Raw genomic sequence first — 20554 nt, 5'->3', positions numbered from 1 at the left:
GTCACACAGATTTTTTTCCATGGGGTTTTTTCCTCGTGGAGTTTTATAGTATTAGGCTTTATGTTTATGTCTATGATAATTTTGGATTAACTTATATTTAAGGTATAAGGCACATTGTTTTGCAGATTGGTTAACATTTGTCTCTGCACTCTGTTGTTAGAGCTGTTATTTCTCCATTGAATTACCTTGTTATCTTTGTTGAAAATCAGTTTTTAAAAAATAATTTGTGGGAGTCTGTTTCTGGACTCTCTTCTATTTCATTGATCGACAGGTCTGTCTTTATTCCAATACCACATTGTCTTGAATACTGTAGTTTTACACCTCATGAATACAGATAATGTCAATCCTTCAACTTTGATCTTGTTTTCAGAATTGTTCTGGCTATTCTAGATCTCTTGCCTTTAAATATACATTCTAGATTTAATTAATTTGTGAATTCTACAAAAATCTAAGAAAATTTGGGGAGAGTTGACATCTTACTAGTATCAGATGTTTCAGTCTGTGGACATGATATATTTCTCCATTTGTGAAAATCTTTGATTTCACTCATCAGCATTTGGTACTTTTCACTATACAGATCTTGCACATATTTTGTTAGATTTGGACTTGTGGATTCTATGTTTTTTTATGCTAGTTTAAATGCTATTTAAAAATATTTCTATTTCCAATTATTGTAGCTAGTATATAGAAACATCTCTGTATTGAACGTGTATTCTGTGACTTTGTTAAACTCATTTATTAGATCTAGTAGTTTTTTGGTAGACTCCTTTTGTAAATTGCTATGTAGGGAATCATGTCTCTGAATAGATGGTTTAATTTCTTCCTAATGAATATGTCTTTTTTTCTTGTCGTTTCATTGGTGAAGACCTCAGTACAATGTTGAATAGAAATGAGTAGATTGGGCAACTTTGTTTTTTTTTACTGATGCTGTGTAAAACTATTCAGTCTTTCATTATTAAGTATAATATTAGCTATAAATTTTGTAGACACTTTATCAGGTTGAGGAAATTTCCTTTCATATGGAAATACATTTGTGAGTATTTTATTAAGATTTCTTTCATCTGTATCCATGGGAGATACTTCTCTTGTACTTCTCTTGTATTGTCCTTGTCCAATTTATTTATTTATTTTTTTTAAAAGGCCTTATTTATTTATTCATGAGAGAGAGAGAGAGAGAGGCAGAGACACAGGCATAGGGAGAAGCAGGCTCTGTATGGGGAGCCTGATGTGGGACTCAGGACTCAATCCCAGGACTTTGGGATCGCACCCTGAGCCAAGGGCAGCTGCTGAACCGCTGAGCCATCCTTGTCCAATTTAGTATGAGAGTAATGCTGGTCTTGTAAAATGGATTGGGAAGCCTTTACTCTTCTGTTTTCTGGAGGAATTTGTGTAAAATTGCTATTATTCCACAAATGTTTGACAGAATTCTTCAGTGAACCCATGTGGGTGTTAAGATTTCCCTGTGGGAAAGTTTAAAAGCCTGACTTGTTACTTTATTTGATATGGGGCTATATTTAGATTATCTATCTTCTTATGTGAGCTTTGATAGTTTGTCTTCCAAAGAATTTGTTAGTTTCACCTAAGATTTCAAATTTATAAGCATAAAAGTTTCCACAGTATTACTATACTTTATATCCTTGTAATGTATATAGGCTACATAATGATCCTTTCCTCTGTCATTCTTGCTATTGGTAATTTCTGTCTCATCTCTTTCTTCTCTTGATCACTCTGCCTAGAGATTTATCCATTTTTGTAGGTTTTCAAAGAACTAGTTTTTGGTTTCATTGTTTATTGTTATTGTTTTCAGTCTCACTGATTTCTGATTTTATCCTTATAATTTTCTTTCTTTTGCTTGCTTTGGGTTTACTTTGTTCCTCTTTACTAGTTTAAGGTAGGATTTTGCATTACTGTTTGGAGACTTCTCTTTTCTAAAGTAAGCATTTACTAAATTTTCCCCTAAGCCTTCCTTTAACTGTGACTCACAAACTTTGGTGATGTATATTCATTTTCATTCAATTCAAAATATTTTCTAATTTCCCTTTTATTTCTTCGTAACCCAGGGGTTATTTAGAGATATAGTGTTTAATTTTCAAACATATGTGGATTTTCCAGGGATCCTTCTTTTGTTGATTTTTGATTGAACTCTTTTGAGTTTAGAGAAAATAGTTTGTTTGATTTCAGTCATTTAAGCTTTTTTTTGAGATTTATTTTATGGCCTAGAATATAGAATCTCTTTTTGGTGAATGTTTCCTGTACATGTGATGTGTATTCTATTGTCATTGAATGGAATGTTTTGCAGATATCAGGTTAAATTGATTGATAATCTTGAGTGAAATTTGGATATGTTGGATTTAGCCAGGGGAATTGGGGGTAGGCACAGAAGTATGGTATCACAGAGCATAAACTAATTCATTAATTTTAATTGAGGAAACTAGAGTCCAGAGTAATGATGCAATTTAGATACTATCTTTAAACTGCCTTTTTGAAAATAGAAAATAATATTAATGTTTTATGTTTTTTCTAGGACTTCATGGTTTTTTAAGGACTTTTACAGACTAAGTGGATTGTGTTTTCTTTGAGATCACAGAATGTATAGTATGTCTATACTATACATTTGAATCATTTGTATTTCAGAAGTAGCCTTTCCATAGCAATCTCAAGAAGTATTTATAGGGATCCCTGGGTGGCGCAGCGGTTTGGCGCCTGCCTTTGGCCCAGGGCGCGATCCTGGAGACCCGGGATCGAATCCCACATCAGGCTCCTGGTGCATGGAGCCTGCTTCTCCCTCTGCCTATGTCTCTGCCTCTCTTTCTCTCTCTCTCTGTGACTATCATAAATAAATAAAAATTAAAAAAAAAATTAAAAAAAAAGAAGTATTTATAGAAAATATATGTGAATGATCATGCCTGTAATCTCATGTGATGATTTTGTGAGCCCTTTGACTAAAGCAGGAAGCTCTCATTTGATTACCTGGTCTTAGGACAAATGATATGTTTTTAGCTGGCTTGTTAGATTAGTCAGCCTATTTCTCAGCATTGAAGTAGGTCTTGTAAGTGTCATGCTCTAATCATATTAAAACTTAATTGGAATGAGAAGAACTGATAGTGTGTTTTTCTTCTTTCTTAGATTCATGCCCGCAACCAAAATGAAATAATTTTTGGGTTGAATGATGGCTACTATGGTGCTCCGTTTGAACATAAGGTAAGAGGATTTTCCTAGTGCTGTGAATTTTGTTTAGTGTAGCTGTGCTTTGACATATAGTATGTAAAAAAGCTATGTGTAAATAGAATCTTCCTTTAAGTATCATTCTAAGTTTGTTTAGTGTAGCTTAGGGTGAATGAATGCTTTTTAAAGTGAATATTCATTTTGTAACCACCCCAGTTTATCTTTTCTAAATTCAGATGATTAATTTACCTATGAGGAAATCGGGCTGTTTGCTCTTATTCTGTGTAATTCTTTGGAGGATTAGAACAGAATGGTGAATTTTGATTAAGTACAATACAATTTTATTAAATGTTTCAGATACCTTTTACACTTTCAGTAAATTTAAGAAACTGTGAGTACAGTGTTATTATAGTCAGTGCTGTCTCTATAGCTAAAAGCAGTTAGAGAAAGGAAAGAGAAGGTAATTCATATTTACTAAGTACCTACTATCTGTGTTACTGTGCCAGGTGATTTATGTTCTTTATCCCACTTAATACCAGCCACAAACCAGTGAGGTGAGTTTTCTACACTACTTGCTCTTAGTGACCACATTGTTTCATAATTCTTCATTGTGTGAAATTCTGTTGCTGGAATGCTCCATTCATTCAGCAGCTATTTATTGAGTACCTGCTGTATGTCAGCTATTGTGCCCTCTCTGTAAGTGCTAAAGGTATTTTGGTAAGCAAATGGATATTTTCCAGCAGGAGTGCGTGGAGGAGACAAACACTGGTAAAGTAACCTAACATGTGCTATAAAAGCATGCAAAAAGTGCTATAAAAGCATGCAATAAGGGCCTTACTTACACTGTAGGGACTCAAGAAAGACCTTTTGGAGAACTAGGCTTTTAAGACTATAATCCAAGGATAAGTGGAAATGAACCAGGTACAGAGAGTGGGGGCTGAATGGGAGAGCCTTCCAGCAGAGGAGGTTGGGATGTTCGAAGGCCATGAAGTGGAAGGGCACATGGTGGGTTTTAGGGATTAAAGGAAGGTCAGAGTGATAAGGAGGAGTGATATCAGATGAGGCTGGACAGGAAGGCAGGGGCCACATCATATAGAATCTTTTAAAGGATTTTATCCTAAGAGCAGTGAATTGTGTTGAAGGATTTTTTTAGCATGGCAGAGATATAATTTGATTTGTGTTTTAACAATTTCGCTCTGTCTGTGTTAAAGACTGTAGAAGAAGTAAGAATACATGTGGAAAGACAGAAAGGAGGATTGTGTAGTATATCAGGTAAGAGATGCTATCTGGATACTTTGAAATACTTTGGAACAGTGTTATAGCAGAATAGAGAGAAGATGGATTAGGAAAGTTTTAGGAGGTAAAAATCTTTAGGACCTGCTATGCTTTGAATTTAGGGTATAAGGAAAAAGAAGGTGTTGAGGATGACTTTTGGGTTCCTGGCTTGGGTAAAATAATGGGATGGATAAGTGTTCCAGGCACTGGGAGAACTAAGGACACTGAGGGAAGACCAGGTTTGGTGGAGGCAGATTGAGAGCTGAGATTTGATCAGACGGATTTTGAGATGCCTTCAAGATATCCATGTGCAGATGGAGTTCAGGGGAATTAGAGTTATAAATGTGGAGGGGGGGGCAATGGCACATGGTCACTGAAATGGTAAGTTCAGACTAGGGACAAGCTGGACAGTGAGAAAAAAAAGGGGGGTTTGATAACTATGCCTTGAGGACCTCCAGCTGTTAAGGGCTAAATAAAGGAGGAGGCTTTGGAAAAGTTGCCTGAGAAAAAGTGATGAGAGATGTATAAGGAAAAGAGTGGGGAATCTCATAGGATCTCAGAGGCCGAAGAAAAAGAGGTTTTTTGGGGGGTTGGTTTTTGGCTTTTAAGGGGAGGGAGTGGTCAAATAAGATGAAGACTGAAAATTGCCCATTGGATTTGGCAAAATTGAAGGTATTCTGGGTGACTTCATTAAATTGAGTTCAAACTTCTGAGTAGCTTTTTAAAATTTATTTGAAGCCCTTATATTTTGAGTTCCTAAAGTTTGTCAACACTGTGTATACCTTTGACATAAGAACTACTACTTTATAACTCTTTCTTCCTTTGTTGGATAGATCCTCTAACCTGTAAGCATCTTAAGGACAGATTTGTATATGTAATTTTGAATTCCCAGTACCTCTCACAGTTCTTGAGACATTGTATTTGCTTAGTAAAGATGCTTGATTTAATGAGAGAATTATGGGATTGCTACTCTTTTTGTTGCAGTGCCCCAGTTATAGGGTTAACCATCCAAGACTCTGCTGAGGGATTAAGTTCCTCTTGCAACTGGTGACTAGCTCACCATCTAGCACAATATCGGGTACATAATATTAAAGCAAATATTTATTGAATGTTACTGTGTCTCAAACACTTTTAAGAGCTTTATATTTGGGGACGCCTGGGTGGCTCAGCAGTTGAGCGTCTGCCTTCAGCTCAAGGTGTGATCCCGAGATCCGGGATCAAGTACTGCATCGGGCTCCTTGCAGGAAGCCTGCTTCTTCCTCTGCCTGTGACTCCGCCCCTCTCTGTGTGTCTCTCATGAATAAATAAAATCTTAAAAAAAAAAAAAAAGAAGAGGTTTATATGTGTTACTCTATTTAATCTCCTTAAGAGATTGCATAGTCTTGGGCAGCCCAGGTGGCTCAGCGGTTTAGCGCCACCTTCGGCCTTCGGCCTGATCCTGGGGACCTGGGATCAAGTCCCATGTCGGGCTCCCTGCATGGAGCCTGGTTCTCCCTCTGTCTATGTCTCTACCCCTTCCCCCCACCCTGTGTCTCTCATGAATAAATAAATAAAATCTTAAAAAAAAAAAAAAGATTGCATAGTCAGTACTAATACTGTTAGTAATTGAGGTTTTGTTATTTGTTTATTTTTATTTTTTAAAGATTTTATTTATTCATGAAAGACACAGAGAGAGGCAAAGACACAGGGAGAGGGAGAAGCAGGTTCCCTGTAGGGAGCCCGATGCAGAACTCAATCCCAGGACTGTGGGATCACACCCTGAGCTAATGGCAGATGCTCAATCACTGAGCCACCCAGACGTCCCAGTAATTGAGCTTTGGATAGCCAATGACTAATACCCTTTTCTTCTCCCCCCGAGTTTGGAAAAAGTTTAGAAATAAGACAGGTGATATATAAATGGAAATCAGAATATTGGCTTTATTACTAATAAATTAATTGGTAAACATGGCTTAAATTCTACAACTAAGAAAGCTGGTATATACTTCCTCCCAAATTGAAACTTCCCCTCAAAAAAACAAGAAAATAAGCAAAACTGGGATCTTCCCTTTACTGGGACAAAGTCTAATCCTTCAAGCCAAAAGCAGAATTTATGTGTGTTGTAGGCAGGCTATTCTGACCGGAAGGGAACCTGGAAAGAACTGATGCCATCATACCCCGTTTCATCTCCCAACCTCAGTAGTCAGATAAGTCCTCTCTGCCTATCCTGGAGAGGAATGGGTGAAGAACATAGAGAAGCTGGAAATGTTCTTTTTAGGACATGGGAAATGGAGTGGGACATCTTTTGCCTATATGGAAACATGAGTGCAGAGTGTTCCCCCTGAATATAATAATAATAAATAATAATAATGGCAGCTAATGTTCAGTGAGCTAATAATAATGACAGGTACTATTCTAAGTGGTTTGCATAATTTACCTCACTTGAACCTCACAATTGTCTTTACAGAAGAGGAAGGCTGCACACAGAAGTTAAGTAACTTTCTCAAGATTATGGAGCTACTAAGTAGCAGAGCTGGGATTTCAAGACCAAATGGTCAATAAAAGTTTGTTGAATATATATTATTGTAATAAGTGGTATATTTTATTCTAGCAGTTAGTGAATTTTATAAATTTAGAAGCACAGCCTTATCTTACCACTGTGCCAGCTTTCAGATAAACATCTGACATAGAGTTTGAACCTTAAAAAGCATTAGTTTTCGTTTTTAAAGAAAGCCATAAAGAATGTTTCCAGTCAAGATAGCCTTGTAAGTGCGCACTTTGAGACCTTCCACTGGCCAAACAAAAGGAATGGTTGGTTTAAAAGAAAAAAAAAGCCAAAAAACAACCCCCCCCTCCCAAACAAACAAACAAAAACCCCAGTGATTGGTGAAATCTGAGAAATTTAAAGGGACATACCTTGCTAAAGCAAAGAAATAAAAAGCAAGAAAATAAACCTCTCTGGAACAGAAATGGAATGGAACACGAAGAAGTAGGCAGAAGCAGAAGCCTAGTCCTTGAAAGGTGTGCTCCTCTGGGTGAAATGAACATGAAATGAGCACAAAGCTGAGATAGGATTCTCCCTATTACAGAAGAAGGCTGGGAAAAAAAAAAAAAGACATCATAGAGAAACTAAAGATATTTAAGAAAAAATTTTAAAAGGAGAAATATTTAAAGTGAGCAGGGAATGGAAATATTACCTACAAATTAGACTGACAGCAGACTTTGCATCAGTAACAGTGTCAGGAGAAATCATCCTCAAAGTGCTCTTAACTATTAAATGTATAATTCTTTTTTTTTTTTTTGAGGTTTTATTTATTTATTCATGAGAGACACGGAGAGAGAGGCAGAGACACACACAGGGAGAGGAAGAAACAAGCTCCATGTAGGGAGCCTGATGTGGCACTCGATCCCAGAACCCCGGGATCATGCCCTGAGCCAAAGGCAGACACTCAACCACTGAGCCACTCAGGCATCCCAAATGTATAGTTCTTTTTCTAGTAAACTTTCAGTTGAGAGCGAGAGTGAAAGAGAGACAATTTTAAAGACACACAGATTGAGAATTTACTGCCCATAGCCCCTTTATCTATACTGAATAGTGGAGATAGAGAAGTGGTCCCAAAGGGAAGATGTGGGAATTAACAGGAAGTTACAGCAAGACACATAAAACTGGTTGCAATGTTAATGAATGCAATTAACTACTGACAGCAAACTAACATGTAAACAAAAACTTAATAAGTTCTGAGTTTTAAGGTATAAAAACAAACTAGACCATTGTTACTCAAAGTATAGTTTGTGAACCAGAGCAAACCTAACAACTGTCCCTAGTCTGTGGTGAGCTAAGTATAAAAAGTGAGAGTAAATGTTTTAAAACTTTTATAGCAATTTGACATTATTGTGGCTTTTTATTGTATTTTATAAAAGTATCATTTCACAGTGGGTTGAGGGAACAGCCTCTGGTCCTTGGCCACAGAGTGTTTGAGAAGCACTGCTCTAGATATCAATAATGAGGTGAGGGAGGGTGTGTAAAAAGTTAAGACTCATTGAGGTCACTGATCTCTTTGGGAGGACAATAAGCAAATTCAGAATTTGTTAGAAAAAATTATGTTTACGTATGCATGTTAAAAATGTAAAGGTATCTAGTGTAGATTAGAAACCAGAAAATATATATTTTTAAGTAGCAGAGGAAAGAAAGGGACTATAAAGAGTAGAAAACTTTGTCAACTAATAGGAGGGAGGAAAGAAAACAAACAGTAAACAAAAACATGTAGTAAAGTGGTAGAAATAAGTCCAGATGTATTTGTAATGACAGTAATTGAAGCTATCCTGTATGTGTTGGACATATTTCATAAAAGCTTTTATAAAATGTTAAAGTAACAAGATTGAGAACAGGATTGTTTTTTCAGAATGCATGTATGCTAAAAAGTGCCAAGTTTGTGGGGCAATAAGGAAGAAAACTTTGGAGCAGCACTATAAATAGTGACTAGAATTTTGTTGACCAGTTCTTAAGCATTCTTGTTTTATATTAATTGTAACCAGAAACACCGTTATTATTACTTCTGGTGATTATGTTGCTATTAATCATCCCTCTGTTCATATTACTTAAAGTGACTTCAGCCACTGTGGGTCTGAAAGCTGAAAGTACTCATTTGCTCAGAACTTTTGCCTCTTTGTTCATCTGCTTCTTGAAAAGGTTTTACTCATTTCTATTGAGTTTTTAGGAACCTAGTGAATCTCAATTATATAGGACAAGGAGTTTAGTCTCTCTACCAGGACGTGTTTGGAAACCACTTAACACAGAAAATCTTTCACTAAAATATGCTTTGGGTTTGAATCCTTTGTTCAACCTCTGCTGACATTATTAGAGAGTGATATGTTCTTACTTTATGTAGTAAGATTGCATTTATTTGGCATATAAACAGGGAACTAACTCATAGCTATTCAGTAGCAATGCAGGTGAAGAGATTGAATAAATGATGAAAGTCTTCTGTTTGTATTTGCAAAAGTCATTCATGATTTTTTCCTGTTAATAAATATCAAGTAACTACTATGTGTCCATTATTAAACTAAGCACTTTGTGATACAAAAGTATTAAATATGGATTCACAAACATTTTTTTTTTTTTAGGTGAGATAAAACAGTATATATTCCAGAAGAGTTCCAGTTTACAGATGGGTTTAGTTTGAAAGTAGTTTTTGATGTCAGTTATTTAGGTCTTGCAGATAACACAGGTGAATTATAACAGAACCTTAAATAATCTGAAGAGCATCTTTGGAAGAGGTGCTCTTTTTAACGTTTGGAGACTATGGAGAACAGAGAGGAACACTATTGTGGCTTGAAGTTGGAGTGGATGCAACTTGGTGAATAAGGCTAGGTGGCTGGGAGGGATTTTTTTGGGTGGATTGAACTGCTAGAATGATATTTGGGGGAGCATAAGGAGTAAGAGGCTAGCTTCTTAATCAGTAAGCTGGAAACCTTTCAGATCTCAGTTTAGGAGTTTTGCCTTTTATATAGACATGTAAGACTATTTTTGCCTGGCTTGCCTTTTGTCAGCCTACCCTTGTTTTTGGGAGGATGCTGACAACTTACCTGGGTTGAGTATATACTCCTAGTGGTTAAGAATACAAGGTTTTGGAGTCAGATTGAGGTGAGTTTAATTCCAGGCACTTCTGCAATTGCCTATGAGAGAGATCTTGAGCAAATTAAGGCATCTCTGAGTCTTTCTCCTCTTACAAAGAGAACAATTTCTACCTCATCAAAAATTGAGGATGAAAAGTGATAATGTATTGTATACAGCCTGACACATGAATAGAGTTCAATAATAAATGGAAACTACTTATTAGGCTCTAAATCCTATGGTAAGAGGGATTACCTCTTTAACATTATGTCCCTTGTATAGTACCTTGCACAGCATATATTATAGTAGGTATTCAATAGAAATTTGTTAATGAGTGTATGTGAATGCATGCTGTATTTGGGACTATCATAGCAATAATTGAGAATAAACATCTTGAAGGGATGGTATTTCTCTTTCTTATCCTGCTTTACCCCTAGCCCCAACTTCTGGGGTTTTATTTTTAAAGATTTTATTTATTTATTCATTTGAGAAAGAGTGAGAGAGGTGAGTAAGAGCACAGCTTGAGGGGAGAAGAGAGGGAGAAGCAGAGTCCCTGCTGAGCAGGGAGCCTGATTAGGGCTAGATCCCAGGACCCTGGATCATGACCTGAGTTGAAGACAGACAGTTAATTGACTGAACCACCCAGGCACCCCTCCGGAGTTTAATTTTCACATAACTCATACTGTCATAATAACCCTAACTACTATGTTATTGACAAAGTGTAAAAAGCCTTAGATTGTTAAGAATTCTTTTCTCAGACTAAAAGCTATAGCAGCAATATCTCCAAAGTCCAGTAGATGGCAATGCTTTCTCATTCTAATGGGGGAAAAAATAAGCAGGAGTAGAATCCAGTAAAAAGGATCAAATCTTTTTGAAATGACATTTTTAGGAGATTGAAATAGCAATTTGGTGATTAATTTCACAAACACAGTCATATAACTTGATCATCTCAGGTACATAGCTGAGCCTAGATTAAAAACATAGGGAATAAAGGGGAAAGGAGAAAAAATGAGTGCGAAATATCAGAAAGGGAGACAGAACATGAGAGACTCCTAACTCTGGGAAACGAACTAGGGGTGGTGGAAGGGGAGGTGGGCAGGGGGTGGGGGTGACGGGCATTGGGGGGGGCACTTGATGGGATGAGCACTGGGTGTTATTCTGTATGTTGGCAAATTGAACACCAATAAAAAATAAATTTATATAAAAATATATATAGGGATAACAGCAAGTTTCAGAATCTGTTTTGAGAACCTGTACAGGGATGTCTGGGTGGCTCACCCATTGAGCGGCTGCCTTCGGCTCAGGGAGTGATCCCGGGATTGAGTTCCTCATCGGGCTTCCTGCTTGGAGCCTGATTCTCCCTCTGCCTATGTCTCTGCCCTCCCTTCCCTCCCCCTACCCCTCTCTGTGTCTCCCATGAATAAATAAATAAAACATTTTTTCTTTTTTTTAAAAGAACCTGTAAAAATGAAAATTCCTGATTTTATATTTTTCAAGTTATGATACTCTTGAAAAATAGAAAATCTGAGTTTCAATTTCAGTTAAGATGTTTCCATTTAGTTAACTTTATTAGAACTGAGAAATTAAAAAGATGGCTATTTCCTCTTGCTAGTCAAATTAGTGTACACTAACTTATTTCCAAAGCATGTCTCACACAATACACAAGCAGAACATTCAGAAGTAGGGATTAAGTGTCCCAAGTAGCCTATGTTTTAACAACAAGGAAAGGGATTGTGGTATAATGTTGTCCAGGTCTTCCATCATCAAGCAAAAGTTGGAAAATCATAACAATAGGCCATTCCTACCCACAGTCAATTCAGCTTTCCCTATGCTAACCACCACTCCCTCATTGCAAAATGTAAGAAACAAAGACAAGAAATCTTCAGGGGCTGTTTCTAATAGCTGCCTGCTTTGTTATAAAACATCTAGATTTCTGAGCTTAGTTTAAATCCGGATAAAACTTCGTTTCTGAATTATTTGAGCAGGTGTAATATCCTAGTAACAGTGTTACTTACACCAGGTAGATAGCTTTTGAAAGCTACCATTGCCAATTTTCATTTACTGAGTACCTACTACATGTCAGACGCTATACTAGCTACCTGCGTGTTTTTTATTTAATCTTGTGTAATAACTCCATGAGGTGGTTATTATCCTCATTTTATAGGTAAAGTACCCTAGAAAAAAACAAACTACTAACCCAAGATTACATAGTTAGGAAGTAGCAGAACCATGACAACTTAAAGCTAGGTCTCCTTTACTCAGAGGTGTTTTCTTTTAACCACTACATTATATGCCATCTGTGCGTTTCTTCCCGCTTCATATAGCCTGTTCAAAGTACTAGGTCTCTGTATTTGCATTTATTTAAGCAGAAATCACCACTATGTGCATTGTGAGAATTAATTGAGAGGGTACATCGGAAAGTGCTCTGAATGATATGAAGTGCATTATTGTACAGACTCTGTGAATTTTTTTTGTAGAGTGGGCATGCAATGCCCATGAGGCCATAAACCCACTGAAGTCTACAAAAGTTCCACGTATTAGTCACTATATTTGGCTTCTCTTGAGTCCTTTTTCTTTTTTTCCCCTTTTCTCTTGGATCAAATTAACTTCTGACAGATGTTTGGAAAATCATCTTATCCTGTAATTCATATTTATAAATCCTCCTGCTACAGTGTGGTCCCCATTCTCTCTCTTCATTGAAGCCAGAAAATAATCTGGGAAATTGCCACGTTTCCTGTTACGAATTTGGAGGATCTTGTCTTCTTAGCACAATTTTTGAGCTTTTCAGAATTTCAATACTGGAAAACTCAAAGCCAGGCATGGTTCTTTGTATAGATGTTTTGGATTCTTGAAAAGTAAACAGAAACAGAGCTACAGACTTGTCCTCACTAGGGGATTCAGAGAGTTTAAAATTTTGAAAACTTGTTTTTACTATTCTCTTTTGGATTTGTGGTGAGGGCATGCTTAACCTTTGTTCCTCCCTCTGATAGTCAGTTTCAGTTTAAGTATTTTTTTTTTCAATTTTTATTTATTTATGATAGTCACAGAGAGAGAGAGAGAGAGAGAGAGACAGAGACAGAGACACAGGCCGAGGGAGAAGCAGGCTCCATGCACCGGGAGCCCGATGTGGGATTCGATCCCGGGTCTCCAGGATCGCGCCCTGGGCCAAAGGCAGGCGCCAAACTGCTGCGCCACCCAGGGATCCCAGTCAGTTTCAGTTTAAATTGTTCCACAAAGCTGGGAATCCTGTCTCCCTTCTCCCTGTCTCCACTAATGTTCATCAGTGTGATGCCGCTACAGCCTTCTCTTCTCCTCTCACACATACAGTACTTTGAGTATGCATCTTTTCTCTTCTTCTGGGCATAAGCTCCTTTCTACTGAAGTTGTGTCTTACTTTTGTGAGTCTCAGGATTTAACATAGACTTCCTTAGTAAATATTTTCCCGCAAGTGAACTCCATCTACTAGGATCACACCATTCCTATCTCTACTCAAAAATAGACTTTCAGGTATATTTCTTCTTGTCATGGAATAGCATTGATGGCATGTAAGTCCACTTCATACTTGCACTGTGTGACTCTGATTGTAATGCTTTTTTGAGGGTAGTTTAAAATATGAACAAGGATTTCTTTACCATATTGAATTAAAAGAAGGAATTGATTTTAGTTTTACGAGCTATATACCTTTGCTTAACAGTACTTCTTCCTCCTCCCCCCCCCCCCCCCAAAGATTTTATCCATTCGTTCACAAGAGACAATGAGAGAGGCAGAGACATAGGCAGAGGGAGAAGCAGATTCCCTGCGGAGAGCCTGATGCAGGACTGGATCCCAGGACCTTGGGACCATGACTTGAGCCAAAGGCAGACACTCAACCACTGAGTCACCCAGGCATCCTTATCAGTATTGTTCTTATTTCTCATTGCTTCTCACTATTTTGAGGCAGAGAACTTCTTCTGTGATCTCAAACCTTAGACCTAGTCTAGAGGAATAAATATTCAGTTCTGGTTTAGTTTTTAAGAAGAGGTCTTGCCTTTCCTCCTAAAAGCTCGGCTTCTTGGCTTCCTCAGAGCTCAGAGGCAGAAGGTACCAGATGTTTGAAGGTGCTCAACAGAGATACTTGCACAATTTTTTTCAGTTTAAACTTGACTGGCAATTAAAAGTGTATTAAGGTCCAAACGGACTATACACATAGAAACACAAGCTGGCTGTTGATCTTTCAGGTAGCCATTTTAAGACAAGTTGTACAAATAAATACTGTATTTTAAGATAGATACTGATTGCATCTGAAAATATGCTCAATTAGCAATAATTACACCTCTGATAAACCTTATTGGCTATGATACTGCCACTGCAAAGCTGAAAATATGCTCAGGTAGTAGAATGAGCCATTGTTTTTTTTTCCCTTGCCAATCATAATTTCTTACTCTACCTAAGTAAGTAGAAAAGGGATTATTTGCAGAGCTCACTTAATAGTTTTACGAATAACATTTAGAACACTGTCAGTTCTGGTAGGGAAAGCTTTTGGTGGAGTCTTTAAGCTGTTTTCCTCAAGCTTCCACTTGGCCTTTGTCTTCTCTTGAACACGTTATTTTTGCATTCAGAAATAATCCAAGTCCACACATCCACTCTGTATTTCCATATATCCAGTCTAGTATCAAATTGCTTGGATGTTTCAGAAACATGTTTGCTCTACAAGTCCCAAACTGAGCTCAGTTCCCCTCTCCTTCTTGAAAAACTTCTTCCTCTTGTGTTCCTTAGTTTATTGAATGGTACTGCTATCCATGTACTGTCTCAAGTCAGAACAGAGGAATCAGCCCGGATCCCTCCCTCTTTTTTCTTGAATGACTATTTATGGTATCTGCTAAATATCTACTTTCATACTTCTTGCATTGTAGCCAGATTTATCTTTCGAAAATGCTGGTCATGTCCCTCTTTTATTTAAATTATTTCAGAGTAATTACTGACTTATAAAGTCTTACTGTATGATCTGGTTCCTGATTTCTAAGCATTGCCACTCATAACTTAGATTATATTTCTATAGAAAGGCTTTCCATGATGTACCCCTAAATCTGGCCTGGGGTATATGCTCCCATGGCACCTCGGATTTCATTTTCCTCATCACTGACCCTTACCTGGATATATTCTGATTGTCCATTTGCTCATCTCTCTTTCTTACTAGACTGTAAGCTACGTAAGGGCAGGGACAGTGTCTGTCTTCATTACTAATTTATTCCTAGCGCTTAGCACTGTGCCTGGCATACAGTAGTAATACAATAAATATTTGTTGAATGAGTAAGTGAAGCTTCTGTAGTAGCAGATCATTAAACATTCTAATGGGATACACTAGCTGGTTGTCATCATCTGTAAGGCTTATTACTCAAAATTCTAGTTCTGTAGGTTTAAATAGTTTCTCACCATTTCTGCATAGACATCTGTCATTTGCAAATTATTATATTTTAAATGGAATTCTTCATTTTTCTCTCCAGGCTTTCTATTCTTTCCAATTTGCCGCATCTTTTAAAAAATATTTCCCCGTTTATTTATGGCTCCAGTATTGCAGTTAGACTTGATTGATTTCTTTCTTTTATCTACTCTGTACAGTTCGCCACTAGACTCTTTTGAGTCCTTTGAAATAACTCCTATCCACGGCTACTTTTCCATCTCTGTTGCCATGCATGATCCAAGCTCAGACCGGCACCCCCTTGAGGCTGGATTACTGTAGTAGTTTTCCAGTGGGCCTGTGGACTCTATAGTTTTTTTGTATCCACCCTGTGTTATTCACCACCACCTGATTAATCTTCCTAAGGCATACTTTCATTTTTTATTCCTTTGCTTAAAGGTTTTGTAGGGTGACTTCTCATTGTCTGTTAGATGTATCTAATCTCTGACTTGTTTTTTCCCTTCTTTCCATCAGCCTAAATTCAGTCAGTAGTACGTATGATACTCTACTTGTGCTTTTATTTCTTTCTTTTAGTGTTTGATCTCTCATTATCCCTAGTACATGTGGATTTTTGGAATACCCTGCCAACTGGTGTTTGGACATTTTGTCTTCTCCAATGAGTAATGTTTGTCATTATCAGAATAGCTTTCCTTAAATGCACCTCTGATCTTATGCTATACATTCAAAAACCTCTCATGAGTCCTTATTTCCTGGAGATTATCTCTGCTTTTTAGCATGGCATTCAAGGCTTTCTCTACTCTGGCCATCCCAAGCTACTTATTCAGCCCTGTTTCCCATTATTTTTCTTTCTGGGGTTCCAGGTAACTTCCACATCATGGAAGCTGAACAAATTGGACCACTGCTTTATTTTCTCAACATGCAGCTTGTGTTTTCCCCACTGTCATGCTTTGGCTACAAGAGTTCAGACTCTGTAGGACTTTCCTTCACTGCCATTCAGCTTTTTAATACTTCACAGTCCATCTCAATTACTGCCACCCCTAAAACCTTCGATGTTCCTGCTCCTTCTAGATGGAATTTTTACCACATCAGAACCCCTGCAGCTATTTCTTTTGTAACTTTTCCTATGGCACGTTGAAGTTTTAACTTCACTTAGAACCTTAACTGGGTTGTATACATCATAGTATACTGGGTTATATACTTTTATAGGGATGGTAGCAATTGCTTGACACCTTGTATGTATTAGGTATTCGGTAAGCACTGAAATAAATAAGTATGTGATTAATACTCGTTGCTTCATAATCAATTATCCTGTCAAATGGATTATTTCAGTATAACTTATAATTCTAATAAAGTTAAGGACAGTGTTGTGACTGTGATAGTCACTAAAAACTCTCAAAATGTATAGTAACATACTTCAAAAGGTGACTTGTCCAATGGTCTACTACAGGGGTAAGCAAACTGTAGTCTAGCACATGGTTGTTTTGTATGACTTATGAGCCAAGAATGGTTTTTACATTTGCGAAGAATTTGAAGCAGAAAACAAAGAATATGTCACAGAGATGACATGTAGCTGGCAAAGCCTGAAATATTTACTATTTGGCCATTGACATGAAAGTTTGTTGACCACTGATCTAGAAACACACCTGATCATCTGCCTGGAATTACTCCTGCTCACTGAGTATGTGAAATTAATCATCTGTTTTCTTGAACAATTTAATAGGCACTCACCCAGCCTGGTGCCTATTCCCTTCCTTGAAAAAGCATTGTTACGCCTGGCTTTAGAAGAATTTTGAGTGACATGTAAATCTCCTCTGGGCTCTTTGGCACTTGGCAGTATCTCACACAGATAACCAGATACAAATGAGCCATTTCTTTCCATTATAATCCTTCCTCAGAGGTCTTTCAGGATCACACATCTGGTGAAGTTAGATGTCATTCAGAACAAGGCTCTTAGCATATTTTAAGAATGTTAATTGCTAAGTGGTGGCTGAAGCAGAAGGGTTTAATAATGTTCTTAAGTTGCCTTAAATGTCCATGGACCCAGAATTTTAGAACTGGAAAGGTCTTAGAGATCAAGTATAGAGTGGTCATTAAGAAAATGGGCTGTGGAGCCAGACTGCATGGCTCTTCTACTTAATCCTTCTTGTGTCTCAGTTTCCTCACCTTTAAAGTGGGGATAATAATAGGCCCAGTTTCACAGGGTTGTGTGAAAAACATGTTAATAACCCTTATCATATTTAAATTGTTAATGTTAACTTGGAAAAGAACACTGCCTGGCTTACTGTAAATGCTCATAAATGTTATTGTATGTGTATTGCTGTCATTTTTTAAATTATTGTTTTTATTACTGGGAGTGCATCTCATTTTATAGTGAAGGAAACTGAGGCCTAGAGGAGTTAAATTGTTTTCCTCACTTCTGTGACAGGCAGACTGGATTAAAACCCAGGATCCTGGCTTTAATTTGAATGTTCCTTTTCTTGCTATAATATATTGCTTTTAGTTGTGTGTTAGTGGGTATGGATGATTTTTTAATAGAAAAAGATGTATCCAAAAAAAAAAAAAGGAAAAAAATGTTTCCCTCTGCATTCACTTAGCCTGATGTTTTTGAGGTGCATCCATGTGAGCACGTGTCAATAATTCTTTATTTTCTATGGCTAAAAATACCTCATTGTCTTGAATAAATCTCATTTTATTTAGTCATTCATCCATTGATGGCTATTTGGGTTGTTTCTACCTTTTGGCTGTTGTGGTTAGTGTTGGTATGAATGTTTGTATACAAGTATTTGTTTGAGGACCTATTTTCGTTTCTTTTAGGTATATACCTAGGAGTGGCTTGGCTGTGTCATATGGTAATTCTGTGTTTGACTTTCTGAGGAATTGCCAAACCTTTATTTTTTATTTATTTTATTTTTTTTTACGGTGGCCAACATTTTACATTCCCATTAGCATTATAGGAGGGTTCTAATTTCTCCATGTCCTTGTAAACATTATTTTGTTTTTTTTTTTTCTTAATTAAAAAATTGTGGGATGCTTGGCTACCTTAGTCAGTAGAGCATGTGACTCTTGATCTTGGGGTTGTGAGTTCAGTGCCCACCTTGGGCATAGAGATTACTTAAAAAAATTTTTTTTGGTGGGGGGGAACGCCTGGTGGCTCAGTGGTTGGGTGTCTGCCTTCGGCTTAGGGTGTGATCCCAGGATCCGGGATCGAGTCCTGCATATGGCTCCCTGTGTGGCTCCTGCTTCTCCCTCTGTCTGTGTTTCTGCCTCTCTCTCTGTGTGTCTCTCATGAATAAATACATAAATCTTTAAAAAATTTTTTTTTAATTTTGACTATTTGTTGGTTTGTCTATTATACTTATTTTAGTGGGTATGAAGTAGTATCTCATTATGGTTTTGATTTACCTTTTTCTAATGACTAACAATGTAGAACATTTTTTCATGTGCTTGTTGGATATTTGTATATCTTTTTTTGGAGAAATGTCTCTAAGTTCTTTGCCCATTTTTAAAGTGGATTGTTTGTCTTTTTATTGTTGAGTTGTTAGAGTTCTTTGTATATTTTAGAGTGAGACCTTTATCAGATACGTGATTTACAAATATTTTTGTGGGTTGTTTTTTCACTTTCTTATAGTGTCCTTTGATGCGCAAAATTTTTAATTTTGATGAAGTTAAATTCATTATTCATTTGTTGCTCATGCTTTTGGTGTCATACCTAAGAATCCACTGGCAAATCTGAGGTTATGTATTTTATATACCCCCATGTACTTTCTTCAAATAGTTTTAGGGTTTTAATTCTTACAATTAGGCCTTCGATCTATTTTGAGGTAATTTTTATATATGCTGTCAGGGATGAGTCCAAGTCATTCCTTTTTGCATATGGTTATCCAGTTGTTTCAGCATCATTTGTTGAAAAGACTATTCTTTTTCCAGTGAGTAGTCTTGATACCTTTGTCTAGAATCAGTGGACCACAGGTATGCAAGTTTATTTATGGACTCTCAGTTCTAGTCCGTTGATCTATATATCTACCTTTTATGCCAGTACCACACTATTTAGGAAGGCAGCTGTGCTCACCACTATACCACCAACACCTGCTCACTATTTTGATCACCATTGCTTTGTACTATGTCTTGAAATTGGGAAGAGTAACTTTACCAACTTGGTGTATTACATTGATTTTCATTTATTGAACTGGTCTTACATACCATAGATAAGTCCCACTTGTTCCTGGTTTATAATCCTTTTTTAAAAAATTACTTTTAAATTATGGTGGGATATACGTAATACAAAATTTACCATCTTAACTGTTTTAAGTGTGCAGTGTAGTGGCATTAAGTATGTTCATATTGTACTACAGCCATTACCACCATCCATCTCCAGGACTCTTCTCATTTTGTAAAACTGAAAAACTACCCCATTAAGCAATAACTCCCCATCTCTTCTTTCCCCAAGCCCTTGGCACTCACCTTTCTACTTTCTGTTTCTAAAAATTTGATTAGGTACATTATATGAATGGAATCATACAGTATTTGTCCTTTTATCTCTAGCTTATTTTACTTATTTTTTTGGCTTATTTTACTTTTTAAAACATGAACCATCTCAAGGGTCATCTGTATTATAGCATGTATCAGAATTTATTACCTTTTAAGGCTAAATGATATTTCATTGTATGATTGTATCATGTTTTGTTTATTCATCTGTTGATAGACACTTGAGTTGCTTCTACTCCTTGATTATTGTGAATAATACTCCTCTGAACGTGGATGTACAAATATCTTTTTGAGTCTTTGCTTTCAGTTCTTTTTTGGTATATACATATACCTAGAAGTGGAGTTGCTGGCCAAATTGTTTTAAGTTTTTTTTTTTTAATTAAAGATTTTTATTTTATTTATTAGTTTGAGAGAGAAAGAGAGAGAGAGAGCGCACATACACATGAGCAGGAGGAGGGGCAACAGGAGAGGGAGAAGCAGGCTCTCCGCTTGAGCAGGGAACCAAAGGGGGGCTCCATCCCTGCACTCCAGGATCACGACCCTGAGCCTGAGCTTAAGCAACTGAGCCACCCAGGTGCCCTGGCTGGATTAGCTTTGCTAGTATTTTGTTGAAGATTTTTGCATGTATATTCATAAGGGAT

At 37.0% G+C, this 20554-nt stretch overlaps 1 protein-coding gene across 5 annotated transcripts in view; it reads left to right on the top strand.

Moving 5' to 3' along the window:
- The window catches only part of UVRAG (UV radiation resistance associated), a 314973-nt gene that overhangs the window by 59410 nt on the left and 235009 nt on the right, over positions 1-20554 (top strand). For all 5 annotated transcript variants that reach the window (XR_007404442.1, XR_007404443.1, XM_025419621.3 and 2 more), the window contains exon 5: positions 3127-3201. Coding sequence is in view for 3 of the 5 variants with exons in the window: in XM_025419621.3 (XP_025275406.1) it covers positions 3127-3201 (75 nt within the window). In the remaining 2 variants the exon portion in view is untranslated. The remainder of the gene's footprint in view (positions 1-3126; positions 3202-20554) is intronic.

This window comes from Canis lupus, chromosome 21, assembly GCF_003254725.2.
Source record: "Canis lupus dingo isolate Sandy chromosome 21, ASM325472v2, whole genome shotgun sequence".
NCBI classification, from domain to species: Eukaryota; Metazoa; Chordata; class Mammalia; order Carnivora; family Canidae; genus Canis; species Canis lupus.
This window is presented reverse-complemented; position numbering and strand designations above follow the sequence as displayed.